General features: G+C 51.4%; 1 protein-coding gene across 1 annotated transcript; it reads right to left on the bottom strand.

The window, feature by feature from the left end:
- Positions 1-30: 30 nt before the first annotated feature.
- ASPHD2 (aspartate beta-hydroxylase domain containing 2) lies at positions 31-14,975 on the bottom strand. Its single transcript, XM_022551081.2, has 4 exons — positions 14,780-14,975; positions 10,114-11,211; positions 4,805-4,918; positions 31-4,208 (listed from the first exon to the last, which is right to left on the bottom strand). The coding sequence occupies exons 2-4, from the start codon at positions 10,994-10,996 to the stop codon at positions 4,099-4,101; spliced, it is 1,107 nt and encodes a 368-aa protein (XP_022406789.1). The 5' UTR covers positions 10,997-11,211; positions 14,780-14,975; the 3' UTR covers positions 31-4,098.
- Positions 14,976-22,029: the final 7,054 nt, after the last annotated feature.

Below are 22,029 nucleotides of genomic sequence, written 5' to 3'. Positions count from 1 at the left end.
CCCAGCACCCACCCCCGCGGGGCCACAAGCATTATGGGATAATAATGTATACAATAGAATCTTCCAGAGGGAACAGTGCTGTCTGTACTCGAGGACGAAACACACTCACCTTGAATCCGGGGTGGCTAACGCGGCGGAAGTGGGAAACATGGGGAAGGGTAGGTGATCCGAAGTTAGGACCAACGTGTGTGCCTGGGAAGGAGGCGGAAAGTCAATCAATCTCTGTGTGTGTTGCCTCCTGCCACCCAGTGCTACAGTCTGCTTGAGTATTTTCACTGCTATCTGTCAGCAGCTCTAAAGTATATAGCCTTATTCTCTCCTGTTCCCTGTGTTTACGTCTGGTTAGCAAGATTCAGCCGGGGACATACATGTCACGGGGAGGCGGCTGCCAGGAGGGCATGACGGTCCTTAAAAACAGCATTTTGTACTTAGCCTCTGCTTCTCATATTTACATTTTAAAAACATGTAAGAAGCACTTCCCACCCACCCACAACTTGCCATAATCTTATCTTATTCAGACCTCACTTTAAGCCTATGAGAGGAAGCACTGGGCACATTTTCGAGATGAAGCTCACAGAGTGGATTTGGACATTTGGTAGCAACAGACAGAAACCACAACTCAGACTTAAGAGTTAAAAGGGAGTTTATTGGCTCATGTACGGAAAAGTCCAGAGGTAGGGCTGGTTCCAGGCAAAGCTATATGAGGACTCAGATGATCTCCACAAGATGAGAGGCCTGCTCTCCTCTGTGGGTTTCACTCTCAGGTTTTCTTACACTGGATGCCCCACTCCCATCCCTCGAAAAGTAGCCTCTCTTTCTCAATGGTCCCAGGAGAGAACTTGGATCATGTGCCCAGCCCTTAGTACCCAGGAGTTTGGAAGGCTCTGATGATTGGTCAGGTGTGGGTCATGTGCCTAGCCCTGCAGCTGGGGTTGGGTCAGGTCCTGGAAATCCAAGGACTGAGAAAGGGGAATGTTACGGTCTTGCAAGAGGCTCGTCAGGGTACTGCTGGAGGAGAGTGCTGAAACAGTGACCATCCCCTAGAGGCCAAGGTTAGGTGGCCTATCCCAGTATCACACAGGGGCACAGCTGAGCCTTGAACCTCCAGCTGGCTGATTTCAAAGGCCTTGCCATTTTTGCTACTCAGGGCGTCGACCCTCAGCTCCAGCTACACATTAGAGTCAGCCCAGGAGATGAGGTGAAACAAATACCGAGACCTGGCCAGAGAACTGAGATGCCTTGGGGGCAGGGTGTGAGCGTCAGTGTTTCTCAAAAGCTCCCCGGGTGATTCTGCTGTGCAGCCGAAGTCCAGAGCCGGTGGGTGAGGACCGCCCTTCTCCTCCCCACCACACGCTGCAGGGCACTGCTCAGGGTGGCCGCTGTCAGCAAAGGAGGGCTCAGAACCCAGACAATCTAGGCGACTCTGGGGGATGATGAGCAGGTGCCTGGGAGACCTGGGAGGTGACCTTGTCAAACTGAGTCACCGATCCGGCCTTGCAGCCGAGGCAGGCTGCCTCTGGGTGGAAGGCAGGGCTTCCCATTCGAAGCTGGGCAGGCATGCTGCCTCCCTTCTCTCACCTTGGGCATCCCCGGCTGCAACATGTAAATTACTTTAGCAGTTGCCTAGCTGGCAACACGCGCTTCAGGAGAGCGAGAAATATCGTGGCCCAGGGCGCACGGTGCTCTTCCCTCCCACCTGCTGTGGCAGCCTGGCCAGCTTTGCTATGAAAACACCTGGCAGCCAGGCATCTCCTGGGGCTCCAGGCCACCAGAACTCCCTGTCCTTCTTCTAAGACAAGGGGAAACTTTCAAAACAGAGCCACCAAGGGCCCTGCTTCTTTCTCCCCGAGGTTAGACACAGACAACAGAAAGAAGCCGCAGCTCCCCGGCCGCCTCTACCACCGATCCGGTGGGTTCGTCCATCTCTTCCTCACCCATCCTTCCTCCTCACCTGTTTGTCTGTAACTACTTAGAACCACTGCTATGTCAGGAAGGGAACCAACCTCGCTGCTTCACGTGCCAGGCACTGTCTCTACAGTGAAGGAAACTGAGGCTCCATGACTTGCACAAGGTGACGTGGGAGCAAGTTCCTGGCACTGAGTCCCGAATCCTCAGCTCTCCTGAAGCACAGTCCTTGTTCTTTGTCCAGAGTGACACCTGCAGTTCCTGAACATTCCATGCATCTGCTCCTTTCCCCCACTCCGTGCCCATTGCTGAGAACTACATCTTGCTTCATTCCCTGTACATGATCACCATTAGGGGCCCGCCTGTCTCTGTGACACGATCCAGAAACCAAGAGCCTGCAACGAGTGGCCCTCTCAGAGCCTCTGCCCAAGTCCCACCTCACCTCTCCAACAGACCGCTTTACCACTTCACTCTGGTTTTCAGCAAGATCTTTTATTTACCCCCTGCTCCCCAACCGCGTCACGTGAGCACAGGGAGCCAGGGACCTGTGTGGGCTGCTGGCTTTGTAAACGTAGAGCAGTCAGTACATATAGAAATCATGCACCTCAGTGATTCTTTAATAAGAAACTTAACAAGTAAAAAGACTTCAGGTGTGTTTGACATTTCTGCCCTTTCCTGCATTCTAATCGCTGAAAAATATCTGTGTAGAAACTGTACTCAAATGTAGACACGGTTTCTTTGCACACTTGCTAGTAACTACCTAGTGCGTTTCAGACCGCGTTTACTTCTGACAGTTGTTCCTCCCAGAAGCTGCTGGTTTCCGTTCGGATAGAAACACTGGACCCAGACGGGGGACAAGCAGTATGTTCCGTACCGCTCCAAGGCTTTATAAACCTGACTCCGCCGTAATACATTATTCAAAAAAGGCATCTCTAGTGTGACTGGAGGAGACTCCTTCACACATCGGCTAATGGGGGGCTGTTTCTAGACTTAGTGCCTCAAACTGGCCACGTCCTTCACAGGAGACCCAGCGCCGCGACCGTGGGTCCTTTGGGTATGTAGGCCCCCCCAGTGTCCTCACGTGCACACGCTGGCTTAGGTGGCCCTCCCCACACCCTTGTGCACTGACAGAGACACAAGGCCGCCGCTGCCATGATCTCTGAGCCCAGCATTTGAACACTTATGTACAGACAAATGGGAAATCATAGGATAGGAGACAGAACTCCAAAGCAAAACAGACACTTTGGGCGGACCTACGATTCCAGTTTTGCCAGAGAAAGGCTTTTCCAGAACGTCACTGGATGAGTGAGGTCTTATCCCACCTCGGCGCCCATCAGCCAGCCTGGTGGTCTGAATGCTCATCACCTTGGACTCCAAACAGCTCAAATGGGGAATTCTCCAGGCCCGGCTTGGCAGTAGGGCTTCTGTAGGCAGTGAGGTAATCGAATCACATGTTCAGCTGCTGAACCGAGGGAGCCCCAGCTTGGCTCTCGAAGACACCAGCCTCAGCTCTGTCGGAAAGCAACGTCTACAGAAAAGCCTCCATTGCCACCAGCCCGATGCTCTTGCCATCAGGGACCCGACTGGGTTCAGGGTGAGGTGAGCAATGGTGAGTCTGCCCCGCCCTGACTGGGCCACCCTGCCGAGGAAGCCAGCAGGGGACAGCTGGGGATGCGGACCGCGGGCTCCCCCCACCCGGGCGTCTGAGGCCCAGCGTGACCGTGACAGCAGCAGAGGCCACGTCCTCCAGCTCTCTGATCTGCAGTGTTTTGTTTTGTTTTTGTTTTTTTCTTTTAAGATGACAGGAAGATTTACGTTATTACATCCAGACAAGTAACCATTTGGCGACCCTATTTCAGAGCACTGACGAAACCAGGTAGCAGCGTGACACAGACGACAGGGACCCCGAGCCTCTGGTCACAGAGCAAAGTAATGCGCTTTTAGGCAGAAAGGAATCGCAGAAGCAAATGATTGGAAGGGAAAAAAAATCTAAGGAAATACAAGCTGAAAATTTCCCACTTTCAATAACCGAAGGAAAGAGGGACCCAACAGGACCTAAAAACCAAATCCCAAATGAGAGCATTCTGTCGAGGCATGGAATTGGAACAGGGGCAGGGGCAGGGGCCGGGCCGCACCCCTGTCTGCCCAGGCGGACCGCGGCCACTCTCGGCGACTGCAGCACGACCAATGCTCTCATCGTCCTGGGGCAAAGATGAAATCCAGGGCCTGCCGTTCGGCCGCTGCGACGTTGGGATGCCACAGATCCACCATGAAAACCACCCGTGGGCCGTCCTCCGCCGAACCTGGGGGAGGGCGGCGAGAGAGGAGAGGTTCAAACCGCCCGGAGCCAGGACCCGGGCAGAGCCACACCCACGCGGTCAGCTTTCGGGCAGGGACCCCTGCTGACCCCGGCACAGATCGCAAGCTCTCCTTCTCTCTGATCAACAACATTATCAGAAGACCCCAGAAGGTTGTGAGCAGAGTGCACGCAAGGGAACGGGCAGAGGGAGGGAAGGGCGAAAACGTGGTAGGTGGAACGCGGAGGATTTTTAGGGCAGGGAGGTTACTCCGTGCGATCCTGTCATGGTGGACGCGTGACATCACACGTTTGTCCAGACCCACAGAGTGTACAACAGCAAGAGTGAACCTTCATGTAAACTACGGACCTGAGTTACTGATGTGTCGAAATTGGCGCGGCCATTGTAACCAGCGTGCCCCACTATTACAAGGTGCTAAGAGACGGGAAATTTATGGGGGTCACGGCAGGGAGCACACTCTGTACTTCCTGCTCAGTTTTTCTGGGAACCAAAAACTGCTCTAAAAAGAAAGTTTAAAGATACATGTAAATATATATATTTATATTTTTAAAGGCGGCCACGGGGCACTCACAGACACTCACCTTCATGGAACGCGGCGTGCAGGAAAGAATCATCGAAGAGGAGGCAGCGGCCTTCTGCCCAGCACTGGGGCTCCCCGCCCACCACCAGCTCACAGCCACTCGGAGTTTTCAGACCTGGGGGCAAAGCAGAGAAAAGAAAATGAAGGCAGGCAAGGCCAGGGACGCCGGAAGTCGGGAGTGGCAGGCTTTGGAGGGAGCTCTCGACCTCCAAAGCCCCGACCCTGCGCCTCACCCCTCGGGAGCCCCGCTTGGTGGGTGGGTGGAGGCAGTCCGTTAGGACAGGTGCAGGCCGTGCACCTGCACCCTCACTGTGCTCCCTGGAGAAACTCATTCCTCTGGTGGCTTAATCTGTTCTGGGCCAGGGACTACTCTGATTAAAGCACAGACCAAGGTTTGCGCTCCACGTGTGAGACTCCTGAAGCCCAGTCGTGGGGCCCCGGAAACCGAGGGAGGCCAGGTTCAGAACCCTGCCTGCCCGATAGGCAAAGGCTGCTTCCGTCGAGATTAAAGACTCGGAGAGTCACACAGTGCCCTCCTCTTTAGGGTCCAACGTTTAAACCCACTGTGAGGCCTGAGGATGGCATGTTCACAGTCCAAGTTTCCCCAGCCTCATTCTGGGAAAATGGTGACACCCCTAAAGAAACACCTGAGCTTTCAGAGGAAATGGACTGCCACCCTCGTAGGGAGCCATATGTTCAAAATGCAGGTGGGGGACCCGAGCTCGGGTATATAACCCCGGAAAGGGGGGTCTTCTTCAAACGCTGCCGTGCATGCACTTTCACACCCCCATTTCCAACTCAAGGGTCTGAAGGAACGCTTGGCCCCTGGCACTACCTGGTCATCTGTGAATGAAGGCACCGGCACAGCCACCTAACTGACTCAGAGGAGGCTGGGTAGGCCCTGAGCCGGGAGGAAGTGGGCCCTGCAAGAGGGCCTGGGATCAAGGCGTTCTGTCTGTCTTCAGTGACCCACCCTGACAATCACGACCCTGGGCCAGTCAGCATCCCCGCTCTGATTTAATGTCCCTATGACACACATGAAACACCGTACTCTCTAACAGCCTGAGGATTTAACACACCCTCTGAACCAGAAGTGGATGGCGCCAGAAGGCACATATGGAGTAAGAATTCAAACAAAGAGGCCACGTGGAGTAATGGGCAGGAGAGAGGACTTCAGGTCAGACGACCACCCTTACGTGCTGGGTGACTCTGAGCAAGTCACTCAACCTCTCTGAGCTATAGCCTCCTCATCTGTAAAGAGAGGCCATGAGCACACTTGCCTTCCAGGCTGTGTGACCGCTGTCCTTGCTACCAATCACTGAAGACTTACCGTGAGCAGGTTTGTGTTAAGTAAACACTTTACGGACATCACTTCACACACTTTCCAGATGGAGCAACTGAGCTTCAGAGAGGTTAAGTGACCTGCTGGAAGTCGCTGTTTAGTCCTGGCTCCGTGGAACAGGCTCTTACAACACTGGACAGTAGGATATAAGTGCTAGTTGTTACATCGGTAGCAGTGAGGCTAAGTGGTTGTCCGCTTCCCTGTAGTTAATATGTTTCAACTATCAATAGTACATTTCACTGAATCAGCTGACACTGTCCGTTCTGCCTCTGGAACCAGGATCTCCCACTACTGTTAACAACTGCTGGGGGAGGTTAGGGCTGTAAAGGAGCTCCGCCTGCCGCTCACTGGCCTGGATGGAGAGAGCCCCACACACCACATCTTTCCATGCGTGCCCTCACCACTCGGTTCAGTGGAGAAGGCCTTTAGGGATAGGTGGTTCTCTGCAGGGAGAGAACACCCCAGGATTCCAAAAAGAAGCTCCCCTTTTTCTGGGCCACGAAATGATTCATCACCACCCCAATGGTACAACAGAAAAACGGCTTGGCTTGCCGGCTTCCCAGCCCCTGCTCACTCGCCTCCGCCTCCCCTCACTGCGCCCCAGCCTTCCAGCGGCCCACCATCCCCGCCTACTGCCATAAACCAGCCTGGCTGGCAGATATGATCAACACTCGCCCAAACAGAGCATTCGGGCAGCTCCTGGGGACAGACAGGCCCCACGCATGGCCTCGGCCAGTCCCATATCCCCAGGCCCCCTCTGGCTTAGGGCTCACTGCTTTGTCCCCAATGCCCATGGACAGAGGCGCAAGACGGGTGGAGAAAGGGCTCTGTCCACCACTTCAGGAGGCTGGCAGCTGGCACTCAGGGTGGGCAAGGCAGACAGGAGCTGACCAGCTTGTGTCACCCAGCCAGATGGCCGAGAAATCCAACAATACACTCATGAAAGGAAAATGAGAGCCTAACGGGCTTTTGTAGCGAGAATCTGGATACGCTCACACACTTTCATCTACCCTTTCCTGAGGGTCTGCCACTGGACCGGTATCTGCCTCCTGGCTAACACCTGCCTCATTAGTTTCAGAGGTTGTTCCCTGGAGGTTCGTGACAGTGGGTGGGGACCTCGCAGCCCCGTACAGGATGCTGGGTGACGGCTGGGCCGCATGGATGGGGTGCTGAGCGATGCCACCTCTAGCGGAAGCTCGGAGCAGGCTCGGCAAACGTGTGCCATCCGGAGGCGCTGACGGCTGAAGAGCAGCGGCTGGGACGACGCCCCCAGCCCCCACTCAAGACGGAAGGCAGAAAGGGAGGCTGCGGGGCACTTCAAGGACACAGTTCTGGAACGCAGGTGCCTCCCCACGTCTGCCAGGTAACTGGCGGAGGTGTGGCTGCTGGCACGTACCAGGCCCTTCCTGCCTCTGACCTCATTCTCCGGACACCCCCTATGTCAACACACGAGGTCACGTGAGTCTCACACCCCTCTCTTTCCTTCCTGGGTGGAAGGACAGAGGAGAGGAGGAAACGGAGCAAACCCAACCCTGGCGCTCACCCTTGCCATGGGGACAGCCCACGCCTAGTGGGACGCCTTCCAACACCGCCTGCTGTCCAGGGTGACACAGATGACCCAGTTTTTCTGGTGGCAAGTGACTCTCTGGGCCGGGAAGGGAATGACGGATCATAAAGAGGCCCATGTGGGCACATGTTACACACACACACACACACACACACGTACACTGCACACATACACAACAGGCATGAACACCCAGGAGGCAGGTCCACCAGCCCTTCCTACTCAACACACCTGCCCGGAATTCTACCACACCCAGCTCAAGTGCCCTTCCCTACACGTCCTTCTGAAGCTTTTAGAAAACTTACAAGGGAAACCTTTAAAAAGAACAGCATTGCTCCCCGAGGCCCACAGCCTGGCAGGGAGGCCCCCTGCGGTTTGCTCCCACTGAGCTGGTCAAGCTCAGCCCCACCAGCGGGCTCCCCAGCTAGCCCAGATACGGCGCCCCAGCCCCAGGGGAAGCCTCCTGCTTTGCTCCACCCCGGCGGTCCCAGAGGTCCTGCAGGGTCAGGCCCCCTTCCCGGAGCAGCCCACAGGCAGCCCCTGCGTCCCCTGGGCTCAGAGTGCGCCCTGGTGCCTCACACAGAGATTTTATTACAATAATCATCACTAAGACGATCATCTCATTTCTTAGATCAACCAGAGCCCCCTTTAACTGACTGCCCTCTACCTGCCAAGCACTTCACACACAGGACATACTTCTAATCTTCCAAACAGCCCTCCAGGTAGGTGTTACGCCCATTTCAGAGAGGAGAAATCGGAGGCTCAGTTTCAGAGCCTGCCCAGGGTCACCCGGCAAACGGGGCTAAGCCGGGATCTGAGTCCAGGTATGTTTGCTTCCAGAGCCTGTGCATTTTCCACTGTTTCCCAGGGGCAGGGACTATGTCTTATGGGTCATTTTTCACACTGCCCGACACAGTGTTTGATCATAAAAGCTACTAGCTACGATTTATCGAATGCCGTCGCATGCCAGGAGCCGTGTCAAGTAGCCATGGCAGATATGACTTCATTGAAAGCTCTCAACATTCCTGTGAGTAAGTACTATCTCCTCATTTTACAGATGTGGAAACTGAGGCCCAGAGAGACGTGGTTATTTCCCAAAGTCTCACAGCCAGCCACGAAGCCAGGCCACTCCCTCCAGAGCCCCTACCCTGTCCTGCTTTTACTCTTGAAATACTCAAAACGATGTCAATTGCTCGAATCTAGTTCCTTCTGTTTTTTTAAAGCAGTGAAGCCCTCTGTCCAGTCCCCACAGAGAGAGCGGGAGAAGCAGAGGGCTCTGGGCAAAGAGGGGCTGGAGGGCCCGGGGCATTGGGCTCAGGTCCCCCAGGCAGCCCCGAGGCTGCCCTGTGGACCATGGTTATGAACCCCCTTCTCCAGGCTATACTGGGGCTCCTCCATGCGCCTCTCGTCCCTCCAACACAAAGCTGGGGCGGACTTCCAAAGCGGGACCTTGCTCAGGCTCTTGGCAGCTCCTCTAGTCTGGGATGCTAACCAGTGGTGCCACTGCCCTGGTAACCAATATGTTATCATGACTCACTAGGAAGGAGGCATTCTGGAGAACTAACATCCCTCTTCACCGAGTAGTTTTTGAGCCTGCTTTTATCAAGTACTATCAGGCTCTGCTTGAACAAATGCCTCACGACGCGCGTTATCACACCAGAGCCTCGACATAACTCTGTAAAAGATGATCTTTTTATAATACCTCCACTTCCAGAATGAGGAAGCTGAGGCCCAGAGAGGTGGACTGACTTGCCCAAAGTAACACAGCCAGCTCATGGTGGGGTGAGGACGCAAACACGGGCAATCTGACTCCAGACCCTGTTCTCAAAACCACTGCTACACACACTTCGCGTATTACCAACCTCCCTAGAAGCCAAATAAAACCAACTTCACACAAAGCGTCACTTCGTCCTTGGAGATTCGGAAAGCACTTGGGTATCTTTCAGCCTCCTGAACCACCCCAATAGCCTTTGGCTCTAGAACTACTCTGTCCAATGCAGTAGCCAAGTGTCATATTTTAAAATTTGGATTCAAGTAAAAATTGAGCTCCTTAGTTGCACTGGCCACATTTCAGGCACTCAAGTTACATGCAGCTGGTGGTTCCTGCACTGGACAGCGTAGATGGAGACCATTCCCATCTCGGCAGACAGTTCCTTTGGACGGAGTTTCTGTCACAAATTAGGTTTATACTGACCGCACGTTTCTTTTTTGACTCAGTTCTCTGCTGCCAACACTGCTCACACGTGACCCATCCATTTTTGATCAGGGTACAGTGAGGCATGTGAAAAAGCCCAATCCTGGCCACTGACTACAGCTCGTGGTGTCTGGACTCCCGGCCGGCAGACGGGCTGGGATGTATTTACTAGAACAGCGCATGCCGGGAGGCCCTGTCCCCGCCACGTACCTAAATGGCAGCGGAGGCGGATGTTCGTGGGTCCGTAGTGCTCCGTTATCACGGTGCCGGGGCTCAGCACGGAGATGCATGCGTTCCCAAAAACATTGTTCCCAATACAGGTCCGAAGGCTTCCAAGCAAGCGGTACGTCCGTGGGCACTTCCTGCAGTTCCGGGGGACGCAGACCCCCTGATTGACCAAGTAAAAGGTGACCCACTCCCCACTGGGGGTGCTGTTCATTTTCCAGCCCTGTGGGAGGCTGCAGTTCGAAAAAGCTTTGTACAGGGCCTCAAACTCACATAGGATGGTCTGGAAGTTGCGCTCCAGCAGCTCCACATCATGCTTCTGCGCGTCCCGGGCAAAGTAGGGCGAGGTGGGGAGGTCGGGCAGGAAGAAGACCTCGGGCTTCTGGATGGAGGGCCGGCTGCTGAGGTAGCGGCCCTGCTCGCGGATGCCCTTGTGGATGCGGCCCATGCCGGACCAGGAGTAGCGCTTGGCGTACTCCTGCAGGTTGTGGTAGAGCTTCTGGTTGAGACCCTCACTGTGGCTGCAGCGCACGCACTCGGGGGACTGGCAGTACACGAACCCGTTCTGCAGCCCCGTGGCGTCGGGGCCCTGCATCAGGGCGTTGACCGAGACGTAGGGCCGGGGCTGCTCCCTGCCCACGTGGTAACAGTACCACACGAACAGGACCAGCAGGCAGGCCACGGTGACCGCGGCCGTGGTGTCGCAGTCCCGCACGGACTGCATGCCGGTGGCGATGCAGTCCCTCAGGCCGTCCAGCGACCAGCTCCAGGCCACCAGCCACTCGAGTGACATTTTGGGGGAGCTGTTGGGGATCCGAAGCGAGGTCAGCTGGTCAGTCCTCAGGAGTCCCGAGGGCATGCATACCATGCAGGTCAGCGTAGGGGGTGAGGGGCGGCTGGGGCAGGCGGAGGCATGGCTGCCACGGTTCCTCGGGTCCTGCCAAGGGTGGCATGGACAGACATCTGTGCCCAGCCCCCCGCTCCTGGCAAAAGTCACTGCGGGTGGGGGCAAAGGAGCAGCTTTAGGTCACGTCGGCAAGTGGGGCTGGTCACCGTGAAATGACTTTTTTAGGCAGTCCAAACCTGAGATGAAAAAAATAATAATAAACCGGCATAAATTTTTACTCCTGGAAAAGTCCTCAAGTGAAACGCAAAGCCCCAGCTCGTTTTGTCAGGTCTCTGTTGGAAGGGGACACGCTTCTCAATCCTGTACTTTCTCCTTCCATTTTATCACCACCCCCTTTCCCAAAAGGCCAGTAGTGTTTAATCTGCATCAAGTACTGTTTGATCATTACAGTAGTCCCATCTGTTTTGTGTCATCCTTAGGAGGTGCTGTGATCCCCATTTTATGGATGAGGAAACTGAGGCTCAGAGAGGTCCTATAACTCACCCCAGTTCATGCAGCCGGGACAGGGACACAGAGCCCATCTCACTTCAAAGCCGTATCTATCCATTTTGCTATGCTCTTGCATAGTAGGTATGTAATAAATGCTTATTCTCCTTAAATCTCTGTACCTTTTATTAAAGAGAAATCTGGATTCAAAAGCATCTTACAAATGGTAAAGGAATTTGGAACTGCATATTCTCCATTTTACTTGCTCTTTTCACAGCACTTCATCATTCTTATTTAATCTCTCTTGCCCTTCTGACATAGGTTGGGCTTAAATCAAGCTGGAAAAGGAAGTGGGCTCCCCGGGGTCACATCTGTGGCGGACACCAGGCATTTTCTGTCTACTCACTTGGGAGGCTATCTACTGGCCTCACCCATGAGATTATGAAAGTGAAATGACGGATAGAATGAAAATAGAAGCCCTTTCCGGTCTGTCTCCAAAACACACAGAAGTGCTGTGCTTTGCCACGTATCCTGCCGATGGTTTGGGCCGGTGTCTGGCATGTTGATTATCCTAACAACCTAAAAGATGATCGAAGCCCAGCTGTCTCATTGCCTGTGTCTATAGAACCCCGGCCGTGTTTCCCAGGTGAAACTCTCTGTCCATCCTGCTCTAGTTGGATGAAAACAGCCAGGTCTATGTTCGACTACATGTGTAATACATTCCCTCACCTCGAGGAGCAGAATAATTCAGAAATTTCACTTGGTACCATGCTCTCCCTTGTCTCACAGGAATGTGAGAAGGCAACTAACAAAAACAGGAAAGCTGTACCCTCCCCCTTCTCCGGGGACTAAATTTGGCCCCAACATTCTTGCAACGTAGCAGAGACGTTAAGAACCCAAACTGGGCAGGTCACTCCCCTCTCTAAGTCTCAGTTTGCTCATCTGTTAAGATGGGGTAATGCTCCTCTCACTGGATCAAGGGGAACGATGGGTTGAAAGCACTGATGATCACATCATGGTGACAGTTCAGAATGTGCTAGTGACCGCTGTGACATGTGGATTCCCATCTCTAGTAGCCAGCAAACCACAGGTGGGCCATCAGGGAAAGGCATCTCAGGTCTGAGAATTCCAACAGCCAAAGGTAAACTCTTGTTGCCACACATCTCAAGGAATCTTTTTGGGGGGGCGGGTCCCCAGACGTGCAAAGCTATTAAAACTAAAGGGAAACCTTAGATTGTCCTTAACTCCCTACTTATATCTTCCCAGCTTAGGTTGGATAAAGAATTGCTTGGCTGTCATATTCAGTCAGAAACGCATATGCTGAATATTCACGGACATCTTTATGTTTCTAGGAAAAATACAAGAGTCGGGAGGTTAGAAGCTAAATTTTTTCCTCATACGTTCTCCATGTCTTCACAGATTTGGGAGAAGAGGGAAAGGCTGGGCCCCCTGGATGGAAACGGGCCCCCTCCCCCACTCACCCCGGGGCCCCGGTTCTTGACTAGTCCTCCCATAACTGGCAGCTGTTTCCTCTTGAGGAAAAGGGAAGGAAAATCATGACAAAAGGTATTTTGTTTGCAAGCCATCTGCCAAACAGAACCCCAGGATTCTGGAAGCTCAGTGTGAAACTAACATCTGTATGATAACAAGCACTTTTACTAAAAGGATTTCCCCCATCACTGAGCTGAAGCCCTAACTGGAACTTTGAAAACCCAGTCTCTCAGGAAGAGAGGTTTCTCTTAAATGTTCTAAGAGTGACATGATGATCATTTAACAAACACCTGTTAAGTTTCAGTTCCCATCAGCCCTGCTTGAAGTTTAAGTCAATCAAAATGAAGACGCGGAGTACCGGGTAGATGACGAGGGAAACCCTCCATTGGACAGTCACACCACTTACCCTCTCCCCAGGGAAGCCTCATTCTGTACAACACCGGCCATGAACGGTCCCTAAGCTGAGCTATAAACAAAACGCAGAAGATCCTCAGGCCCTGGACCCCAGCTTCAGACCCTGCTCACAAGATCACAAACGGCACTGAGAGCTCAAGTAAGGACTTCTCACATCTGCCACTTACTTTTACCCAAGCTACGCTGGCAGGACCCTGAGCCCGGAGGTGGATTAACAAGCTCACAGCTGAAACGTGACACTAAGTTAAACCTTCACCTTTACAGGGTGATTGCCAGTTTATCAAGTACTGGTTCAAACACCTGCCCCTCACAGACCCCAGCCCTGCAGCTGCGAGGGCATGAATTCCACCCCCCACTCCCACCGCCCCCCCCGCTCTTGTCTCTGTGACCACAGTAACTTCCAGCTTCCTTTACACATCTGTTTCCATTTCTTGTCCTCATCAGGGATGGGGACACCTCATTGCAGTTCTGCACTTTAATAATACGCAACTCCAGATCTTCAAAGTCAGCCAGCTCTGGGGAATAGGGTCCGAATTCATGGCCACTTTTTGGTGAGCAAGTCCAATCAAATATAACTTCTGATACAATGAACACCTAGGGAGAGAGACACTCGGCTCAAACCTGGCTAATCCAGTTCACATTACCAGTCCGAGAGGCTGCCCAGTGCCAGAGAGCTTCTGCTCACTCTCAGGGTACCCTAGAAGCCCCCCAAGTGCAGGGCAAGGAGTGTGATGCATGCACCCAGGAGCTTGAGAGCTGCCCTGGGGCCAGCCCTCTGCTGCGGGGAACCGGAGACCTCTCCTCCTCACTTTCTTGTCCAGCTTTTTCAGTATCCACCCACTCAGGAGAGTGGGGGAAAAGGGGAGTGCACAGAATAGGTTAATACAGATGGTGACCACCAGGAGGTCGGGGCGGGAGTGGGGGTGGGGTGGGGGGAATGGGACGATGGAAAGGTACTGACAGGAAAAGTGGGCGATTAGGGAAGGAGGCTCATGGAACAGGGGAGGAGGGTCACCACGGGAAATAAGGGAAATGGGTGATGCACAGGGATGGGGGGGAGGGGAAGAGCAACAAGAGAAGGGACCAAGGAGGATGGTGACCGAGAAGGTGATGGTGATGGGGCATGTTAACACGGTGAACAGAGTCGCGAGGAAGCAAGGGGACAAGGAGGGTGATGCCCGGCCCGGGCCGCGTACACTGCCAAGGCGGCGGCGCTCAGCACGTAGCGAGCGCTGGGCGGCGGGGGCCCCTCGTACGGGCCGAGATGCGGGGCGCTGAGCACCCTCCGCGGCCGCGCCGCCGGGCGTGGGGACCGCGGGCCTGCAGCCGCCCGGCCCCCGCCTCCTCCCCTCTCTCAGGGTCGGTCCCGTTGCGCCGCCGTCCTGCCCCGCAGCCCCCGGAGAAGCCGCTTACCTGCGCCCGAGCGCGCGGGTGGCGGGGGCGGCCGCTGGGGCCGGGGCGACGCCGCCGCCCGAGGGCGCGGACGCTCGGACGCCCCCTGCCCACGCCACGGAGCCACCGCCCCGCTGCTGCCCGGCCCACGCCGCCGGAGCCCGACCCAGAGCCGAGCCGGTTCCCAGCCGGTGCCGACGCCGCGCTGCGCTCCGCGGGGCCGCGGGGACCACAACTCCCACAATGCCGCGCGCAGCCGGGAGGCTCGAGGAGGGGATGCGGGCGCGGGCGGGGCGGGGCCAGCGCCGGCGGCCTGGGGGGCGGGGCCGAGACCCCCAGCGGCCAGCGGCGCTACTCGCACGCGGGGTGACCCGGGGCCGGGATCGCGCCGCCCGCTCGCGTGGCTTTTGCGGGCGCGGCCGTGGGCCCGAGCGGGGAGACGCATTGCCCGCCCAGTCCCAGGGCGCGCGCAGGCGGGCGGGCGTTGGGTAATTCATGAAGTCCGGCGGGCGTTAATTCACCCGCTCCTGGTTCTGCCTCTGTGCCTCTGTCTGCTCTCCCTCCCTTGGTCTCTCTCTTTTCTCTGGTTCTCCCTCCTACATTTCCTCCTTTCCTTCTCTTTCACTTTCCCTCCCTTTTCTTTCCTCCCTCACTTCCTCTTGCCCTGACACCCTATTTATTGATTCATTCATCTACTTGAGGCCTCGCAGGCACTTCGAATGAAACCGCAAATCAAACAGGATCCTTAAGTTTCATGGAAGAAAAACTCATTCGCTTGATACAGATGATTATTGAGCAACCTCTCTGGGGCTGGCCCTGCGCTTTCTGGCGAGCAGTCCAGACGTGGCCCCTGCCCGCAGGGAGTCACCGGCTAGCCAGGAGTAGGCGGTGCCCAAGTAATCACAGGTACACATCTACAGTCACCTACCAGGCAGAGTGGTTACCAAGAGAAAGGACAGGACAGGATGAGAATGTGTAACAGGGGGGCCTAATGCGGGGTTGGAGTCTCCAGGGAGGCCTCTCTGAGCAAGTGATGTTCGAATGAAGGCTTGTGGGAGACAAATAACAGGGGCCATGGGTCGTGTTGTGGGCTCCGGGGGAACTATGCATGAGTGGGTTTTGGGAACACGGAGTGGGAGGACCAGCCCACAGTCCATCCGTTCTGTCCCAGAATCCACCTTGCCCCTTCGCAGACCCCACCTCCCACCACCCCCACCCCTACACCCTACCTCTATCGTGTCCCAGAACCCACCTTGCCCCTTCCCAGAATCCACCTCTCACCCCCCCGACCCAGAATCCACCTCTCCCTGATCCAGAATCCACCTTGCCCCTTCCCAGAGCCCACCTGGTCCCTGTCCCAGAACTCACCTCTTCCATGCCCCAGAATCCACCTCACCTTTGTCCCAGAGCCTACCTCTAGGATGTCCCAGAGCCTAGCTCTAGGATGTCCCAGAATCCACCTTGTCTCTCTCAGAAACCACCTCTACCATCTCTATTATTGCTCAGAATCCACATCTACTGTGGCCCAGAATCTACCTTTACCATGTCTTAAAATCCACTTCATCCCTGTCATCTCCCCCCTTTTCTAAGTCCAAAGGAGGAAGAACTTTTCTTTTTTTCTCTTTTATTCCGGATGCATACATTGGGAAAACATAAAATGCATATGGATTTGCTCCAAGTGTGGGTAATCGACACAGGCATCAGATTTAGAAACATTAAACATGTTGTATCTTTTCACTGCCAGCCTCGGAATGGTTGAGCCTGGGTAGGGTGGAGAAGATGGGAGGGTATTTGGTGCATCTCATATTCAGAAAGTTGCTCAAATTTAGACTTCTCCAAAGACACATATGCTCAGTCACTGCATCACACTGACAGGGATGAAAAAGAAAAATATTCTTCATACAGTTGTAAATGTGTGTTCCATTGCTGGACCACACCATCTGTAGTACATTATGAATTAATATTGTCTATAAATCTTGTAATTATCTTTGACCAGTGCAATTATATCGCTCTGTATTTGTTAAGAGCATTTATTTGTTCAACGGCAAAATTACCATACACACATTTTGCTAACCCTGCTTGCCATTCTTTCCTCTGGGGGACCCTGGGAGGTGAATTCCCCCCAGAAAAGGGTATCCGGGCCTTCCAGAGGGGGCTTTTGGGTGAAAGCTCATGATAAATGTTCATTGTGCTAATGGAGGAGTTGAGATAAGGGCCAAGTGCTTATAAATTGCCTGGCTTCAGCTTGGCTGTTACCCGCGTCCTCCTCCTCTCCCCGTTGTCTCTAGGGCAGTCATTCCCGACCCACTCTGAGGCTGCACAGCCTATCATTACACCATCTCGTACACTCGTGGGGTCCACCCAACTCCCTCCTCCTACAGATGGAGTCACTAGGGGTCCAGAGAGAAAACATGCCCTGCTCAATCAAGGTCACAGCAAGTCAGTAGGGGAATGTGTAAACCCTCGACAAAATACTTGTTTGGTGGGTGAAAGAAACTGGTATAGTCACTTTATAGAGCAATTTGGTAGTATTTGCTAAAATAACAACAACAAAAAATCTGTTTCTCCTAAGAACCAATAATTTCACTCCTCTATATCTGCCCTAGAGAAATTCTAGGGTAGATAAAGTAATAGTAACATCTTCATGTTATATAATACTGGGCAGCTATTAAAAAGGAAGAGCTAGATGTATGTATAACAATATAAAGCTCCTGAACAAATGATAAAGCAAAAAAAAAAAAAAAAAAAGAATTCTACGTGCAGTATAATTTCATTTACATAATATGCACATATACACAAAACGTTACTCTATGGTTTCTGTGGATGTATACACATATTTATGTAAAAGCAGGAGAAAAGCACTGGCAGAATACCCTAGTATGTCCTCCTTTTTAAAACTTAAAGTAATACAATGTTTGTAAATATAAAGACTATCCCTCAAAGAAAGCAACTTAGAGGGACGTCAAGAAGGAATGAGAATTGGACACAGTGGACAAAAGGAATTCCAGCATTTTCTGTAATGTTTTAACTTCATTTAATATTTTCAAAAGGATTTAAATGCTCCTGGAACAAAAAGCAAAAAGGACAAATGACTTATTAGGACTACCCTTCTTCCCTATCCCTCAACCACCCAGTTCCTTTTCCTTGAGAAAATCATTATAACCAATTTCTTACCCATTTTTCCAGGAAAATGCTATGCATTTGCAAATATACAGAAGTATTTTAACTTTAAAAAAAGGAAAAGACACGGATGGTCACTCTCACCACACCTACCCAACATTGTATTGGGCCTTCTCACCAGTGCAATAAGGCAAGAAAAAGAAATAGGAGGCATTTGGAAGAGTAACTGAAAAAAAAAATTCATAGTAGCAACAAAACAAAACTGTAAAGAACTCAGGAATGAATTTAACTAAAATGGGAAAGATGGGGGAAAAAAGTGAAATAAAAATATTGAAGGGCACAGAATAAATTGTGAATTATGACAATGTATGCAAAAACCCCCAAAGAGACAACATCACAAAAATGTCAGTTTCCCCAACTGACCTATAAAATTTAAATCAATTTTTATGACAATCCCAATGTTTTTCATGCAACGAGATAAACTGATCTTAAAATTTATAGAGAAAAGCAAAGGGCCAAGAAAGCTAAAGACAAAATAAAATTATCTAATAAAAATGAGCCAAGGATAAGAGCAGGCAAGTCACACAAGAGGAAACACAAATGGCCAGTAAACAACTAGGAAGGTGCCGTGCCCATTGCTCATCATGGAAAGGCAAACTAAAACCACAGTGAGATGCTGTTTTGCTTTCATCCTCTTGGCAAAAATGGAAAGGCCAGTTGACGCCAAGTATTGGTAAGGCTGTGGAGCAACAGGTGCTCTTGTACACTGCTGGTGGAGTGTAAATTTGCACAACTACTTTGGCCCTCTTTTGTAAAGTTTGAAGGTGTGCGCATCCCCCAATCCTGCCATGCTACTTCCTGGTATATGCTCCAGGGCACTGATTTTCAAACTGGGGGTTCCACTGATGGTTGTAGAATTGACAGAGTGAGTCACGACCACGATCTGCAACAACGAAATAGACAACAGACAATCAAAAACTACAAAGAGTGTTTCTGAAAGTGTCCTAAGAGTACTGTGTGTTTGTGTTGCACTGGGTCCCAGTGTAAAATGCACTTCTGATAGTGGGTGGCAGTCAGGTCAATTTGAAAGCCTTTGCCCTAGAGAAGTTTGCAGAGTGTGACACATACAAGGATATACATTGCAACATTTCGTGAAAAATTGGAGGCAACAAACATTATCAAGAGGAAAATGCACCCATAAATTCATACAAAGGAATATGATATAGCAGGTAAAGTGCTTGAGACAGAGCTAAATGTTTCAACATGGATAAATCTCCAAAATATAATGTTGAGCTGGAAAAGGAAACAACAGATTGGTATTATAGCATAATACTGATATTAAGTGTGAACTCATGCAAAGAATACAATATGCTGTTTGGGGAATATGTATGTAATATTATATGTTACATATGTGTACATATACACATATATACATTCAGGAAAAATGCATATATTAATATATGTATTAATAGTAAAAATCTTGCATGGGGACAATTAATGCAAATTCAGGAGAGTGGTTATTTCTAGGGAGGGAGCATACAGGAGAGGGAGTAGGATTGGGGAAGGGTATGTGGTGGGGGGGGCTTCAACAATATTTTAAATATTTTATTCCTTTCAAAAACCAAAGCAACAAAGCAAAATGTTAAGTTTGCAAAGGAAAGTGGTAGGTACATAAATGTTTGTCCTGTTATCCCTATGAATGTTTGAACTATTACACAATTATAAATTATAAGGAGGCAATTTTTTTTTTTTTTGCGGTACGTGGGCCTCTCACTGTTGTGGCCTCTCCCGTTGCGGAGCACAGGCTCCGGACATGCAGGCTCAGTGGCCTCGGCTCACGGGCCCAGCCGCTCCGCGTCATGTCGCATCTTCCCGGACCGGGGCACAAACCCATGTCCCCTGCATCGGCAGGCGGACTCTCAACCACTGCGCCACCAGGGAAGCCCAAGGAGGCAATTTGATTACGTAAAACGAACTTTGTTTTTAAAGGTCTGGGTTACAGGTTTCCAACATGACTTGAGCTACTTGGAGATTTTCCAGAACAGCTGCTTCAACTGTGTTCCAACTTTGAGGTTCCTAGTAGCCCTGGTAGGGGCAACAAGAGAAAGGGGATGAAGATAGTGGGGTGACAGGCACACTCCCAGGGTCTCTTAGTTGCTTGCCTCTGAGCAGCTGGGTTTTCATTGGCTTCTGTACTTGTATTTTAGTTCCTAAAACTAAAATAAGTTTGTATACCATTGCCCTAGGCTACCCCAAATAAAAACTAGGAAGCTTTGGGCGGGAGTGGGGGAGGGAAGAATTGGGAGTTTGGGATTGGCAGATGCAAACTATTACATTTAGGATGGAGAAACAACAAGGTCCTACTGCATAGCACAGGGAACTATATTCAATATCCTATGATAAACCATAACGGAAAAGAACATGAAAAAGAATATATATGTGTGTAACTGAATCAGTTTGCTGTACAGCAGAAATTAATACAACATTGTGAATCAACTATACTTCAGTAAAGCAAAACAAAAAAAAGCTGGGAAGCTGTGCTCTGAGCAACATTAGGATAAGCCTGAGTCAGAAATCCTAGGGAATGAGTTTGCATATCTCTCCAAATAGCTTTATCACATTGGATGATACACTTTGGTTGGTTAGCATATACAGAGGAGTAATTCTATCTGTCCAGAAAGCAGAGCCACACTTGCGCGTTATTAAATGCTTAATGGATTCCAAGAACAAATCTAAATCACCTTGAGCTGATCCAATGAAATGCCGCTAACATCTCTTTTGCGTTTGAACAGACGGCGAACTTCTGCTTACAGTGCAAACAGGTAGAACCAGGCGTGAGCCTGCTGCTGTGAAGACTGGGATAGCTTGCCTTAGACATTGGAGTAAGTGAATTAATTAAAATTTCTTCCCAAAGCCATCACCTGTTTCTGCCACTGTCTTCCACTGGGTCACCACCCAGCCCCCGCTTGACCTGGCTCACTGGACTACACCAGTCATTCCTCAATCTCCAGAAGCTTTGGAGTAGCTTTGGCTGGGCAGGGAAGGTAGGTGTGAGAACCTATCAGCCTCTGTGATGGAAAAACAGCCATTAGAAGCATGAGCAGGTTTATAAGGTCTTTAGGAGAATCAGCCCTCTACCAAACCTGGAATAGACTTCAACCTCTAAATGAACTAGCGTGTGTTTTGCTTCCTTTCCCACCTCTAAGAGTCTTTGTTGGTGGACACAAACTGTGGCCAATACAGCCTTCCATTTGGGCACGCAGTGGGGGTTGATACTAAAATTGTTTAACAACCAGTACATCATGGCACCAACCATCAGAATGGATGCAGACTATTAAAATACAGGCACGGCCATATCAATGCCACATCAGCCTCAGACCAAGTGGTAGAGAAATCTCATATTCATGGAACTCATCCAGGCTGCCTCTGAGCTCAGGAGCAGACATATCTTGAAACTCCCAGCTAGAAAGGAGAAGCGTCCTCTCATTCTGAACCCACTTTTTCTACATTCCCAACAGAGGGAAGCTGAGAAGTCACATGGGAAGAACTATTTATTCTACACAGAATTGTTGAACATATACTCTGTGCTGTGCCCACTGAATATATGGCAGTGATTGAGTACTGGTGGCCTCTGTGTTAAATCCAGCATGAATATACATTCAGTGTGGCCCACAAGGGGCTTTTAAAAATTGTCAAACTGAAGGCAAAAGACCTAAGTAGACACTTCTCCAAAGACCTACAGATTGCCAACAGGCACATGAAAAGATGCTCATCATCGCTAATAATCAGAGACATGCACCTCAAAACTACAGTGAGGTATCACCTCACACCAGTCAGAATGGCCACCATCAAAAAGTCTGCCAAGAATAAATGCTGGAGAAGGTGTGGAGAAAAGGGAACCCTCTTAAACTGTTGGTGGAAATGTAAATTGGTGCAGGCACTATGGAGAATAGTATGGCGGTTCCTTAAAAAACTGAAAGAGAGTTGCCATATGATCCAGCAATCACGTTCCTGGGCATACACCCAGACAAAACTCTAATTCGAAAAGATATGTGCACCCCTACGTTCATAGCCGCACTATTCACAATAGCCGAGACATGGAAGCAACCTAAGTGTCTATCAACAGATGAACGGATAAAGAAGATGTGGGG

This window comes from Delphinapterus leucas, chromosome 14, assembly GCF_059928025.1.
Source record: "Delphinapterus leucas isolate spDelLeu-1000000601 "Yukka" chromosome 14, BTC_Dleu_Yukka2, whole genome shotgun sequence".
Taxonomy (NCBI): domain Eukaryota; kingdom Metazoa; phylum Chordata; class Mammalia; order Artiodactyla; family Monodontidae; genus Delphinapterus; species Delphinapterus leucas.
The sequence above is the reverse complement of the archived record's forward strand: the minus strand, read 5'-3'. Positions and strand labels throughout refer to the sequence as shown.

What these genes read in the sequence shown, in the direction of transcription:
- ASPHD2 (XM_022551081.2), bottom strand. Translation starts at nt 10,996, where the DNA reads ATGGTATGCATGCCCTCGGGACTCCTGAGGACTGACCAGCTGACCTCG. An exon ending in CCGCCTCCGCTGCCATTTAG is followed by an intron (nt 4,919 to 10,113) that starts GTACGTGGCGGG and finishes CTTTGCCCCCAG; the next exon opens with GTCTGAAAACTCCGAGTGGC. An exon ending in GCACGCCGCGTTCCATGAAG is followed by an intron (nt 4,209 to 4,804) that starts GTGAGTGTCTGT and finishes GCCCTCCCCCAG; the next exon opens with GTTCGGCGGAGGACGGCCCA.